The 2,806-nt window shown below is 36.6% G+C and overlaps 1 protein-coding gene across 1 annotated transcript in view; it reads left to right on the top strand.

Moving 5' to 3' along the window:
• The window catches only part of LOC142335026 (uncharacterized), a 3,993-nt gene extending 2,925 nt beyond the window's left edge, over positions 1-1,068 (top strand). Inside the window, exons 3-4 of the mRNA XM_075383355.1 lie at positions 270-550; positions 1,048-1,068. Coding sequence (XP_075239470.1) covers positions 270-550; positions 1,048-1,068 — 302 coding nt within the window. The remainder of the gene's footprint in view (positions 1-269; positions 551-1,047) is intronic.
• The last annotated feature ends 1,738 nt before the right edge of the window (positions 1,069-2,806 follow it).

The raw sequence follows: 2,806 nt of genomic DNA, 5'->3' as shown, positions 1-2,806 counted from the left end.
AGTCTAATTTCAATATTGCTTCAGAACTATGATCATGTCACATTTTACACTTGGCAGGTTAAATTGTAAGACTCGCAAGTCTTGGCCAAGACTTGCGAGTCTTATCAGCCTTCGCAATTAGAATTGTATCCCACTACTGGAAACCTGATTATGACTTGCATTTAGACTTGCTCAGTACTGATAGAGACTTCGATTAGGTCCCGGTGAAAAGTATTTTGTATTTAATTGATCAATTTGTGCGCAATAAAAAAATCTTCACTTTTCAACAGGAAGTGGTAAATGTGGCTCAACTTCTCTGGCGCTTTTGTTGAAGCATAAAATCAGTGATAACTACCAGACATTCGACTACTCTTCTGGTATTGCAGATGGAGGCAAGGAACCGTGTCTTGGAACCAAGTCCAAAATGGACGAGGGAGAATTTTATTCGAAATTTAGAGGCTGCTCTAAGTGTCACGCAGGTCATATGAATGATCGGTCTGAAGGTTCTCAGACGGGGCAGAACCGGACTATGAAATTGACAGTTCTTGATGCGTGTCCGAGGCACCGCTCTGTGAGAAATTTTAGATTTTGTCTTCTGTTCACCGTGATTGAATATTTTTTTGAAGATAAAAACTCAATTACATTTCTTGGTAAATTGCTGATGTGGTTCTAGTTTAAATCAACAGTTCATTAATTGAGTTTAGCGTTACCCTCCTTCTGTGCACTATTTTGATTTAAAAAGTACTAGGAATAATAAAAATTGACACCGAGGAGTGACAATAATTTTTTGAAAAAAATATCCTGGGAAGAACTACACAGCCTTTTCTGAAACATTGGATGAATAAAGAATAGAGAAAATGTTGTTTAAATTCGAGATCTTCCAAAGAAAACCGTTATGGTATGTTTAGTTTACCATGATTCGTTGAATCACCACTATAAGCTTGGTGGGAGAAAGGGTGAATTTAATGCAAAATACTCAAATTTAGTTAGTTCAGATATTTATTTCAATTTTGTTAATGTTTATATTGCAAAGTCAAAATCAATTAAAGGAATTTTATTAATTTTTAGACCGAGCAGGCTCGAAAATAGCTTGCAACAAACCCAGATGCGAAATTTGTAATGCTAGTAAGAGACCCGAGCATCCGCGCAATCTCAGACCACAATGACAGAATCATCCGAGGCCCCACAGCTTCACAGAGAAGGTCAAAAGGTCAATTCTTAAAACCTTCAGATGAGCAACGGTCGATTACGAGCGCAAGTTTGATTTTTATCAGATTATATTTTGATCTTGAGGTCATTTCTCATGTATTTTCCGCCGAGAACATACTGATTGTTCAATCAGACCATTTGAAGGACACTGAAACTCTCAATGACGTCATCCGCGAGGTGCAAGACCATTTTGGAGTTCCAAGAAGGTTACTATAAATTTGAAAATAAAAGGCCAAAAAACCCTCATTGATAATTAGTAGAGAAGGTTTGTGAATCGCACGTTTAGGCCTCTACTTAAACAAATATAAAAGTCGACCATAATGCGATATGATAATATTATATGCTCGAACCATGAAAAGACTCTAGCTGTAATACTGACACCTCCCCCCCCCCTCCCTCACACCTAATAGCATTTAACAATTCTGTAGTTCAGGAACTTCGATTTTGTATCTTTTCATTTTGTGCCCCCTCCCCCCTCCCCCCTCCCCCCCTCCCCCTTCTTAGTGGGTTCATATTATTTGCACCCCCAAGACGCACGTGCCATATTTTTACATAATGATATACTATGTAATGGCATGTGCTCCGTAACCGGGGGTCGCAAAACGTACGGGTGGGTGGGTGGTGGGGGGGGGGGGAGGGTGTTTGCACAAATGGAAACGATCCTCGATTTTAATAAAGCATCCGAATTCAAATTCAAAGCCTTTGCCTTCGAATCATATCATCTTTCAACAGACGCCTGTTGAGATTAAAATAGTTGCATGAATTTCTGATGTATCGAAGTAAAAACTCCCAAATACTTCTTTGAAAATCTTAACCTTGTTTCTGGACTAAAGTATGTATTTATGATAATATCTTATTGCCACACTTAGATGAATGGCATAAATTTGTAATCTATTTAACAAAACAGTGGCGTAAGTTATGTAACTGATGTCATCGTAACGCCAGTTATGTAATCGTCAATAAAATATTATATCACGAATGTCAGCTCTCTCTCAGAGTTATTCAACACATCGCTTTAGAATTTGACAACTTATCGATATTGATAAAAACAATTTTGATAGTATTCTTTTTATCTGGTTAGATTGAGAATTCATCGCATTCTTTTATCGTTTATGTAGTGAAAATGGTGGTGGAAGATTGTGATAAACTCGTAGTCTAACAACGAAAGAGATTTTGTAGGCAAAATTGGGCGTTAACGTGTTATTTCACTGGTAAGTTATGAAATTGTTGTACTTGCATAGGGAATGGAATAAAAATACTACTACACACTTGTTACCGACCCCCAGTTAAATAGGGCTTTGTATCGGAGTTTGATGACTTCTCAAGTGGCGTAATAACCGTGTGGTGATATCCATTATTGCTATGTCTACTTTCAAATATTTAATTAACATTAATTGATAAAACACCAAATAAACACTGTGGTACCAAAAAAAACACGTAAAACTTAATTGATTATTGACTAGCATGGTATGAGAAATTCGATCTTTTTAAGTTGAAATACGAGTGAACGTTGGTGATATTAGAAAATTCCTAAAAATATTATAATTATCAACTTCTCCGATTAAAAAGAACAGATAAATAAACTGTTTCTTTTGTTACTTTTTGCTAAAGTAGCGTG

This window comes from Convolutriloba macropyga, chromosome 2 (assembly GCF_964194025.1).
Source record: "Convolutriloba macropyga chromosome 2, txConMacr16.3, whole genome shotgun sequence".
Classification (NCBI taxonomy): Eukaryota; Metazoa; Xenacoelomorpha; order Acoela; family Convolutidae; genus Convolutriloba; species Convolutriloba macropyga.
Note: the sequence above shows the minus strand (reverse complement) of the source record. Positions and strands in the feature narration are given on the sequence as shown.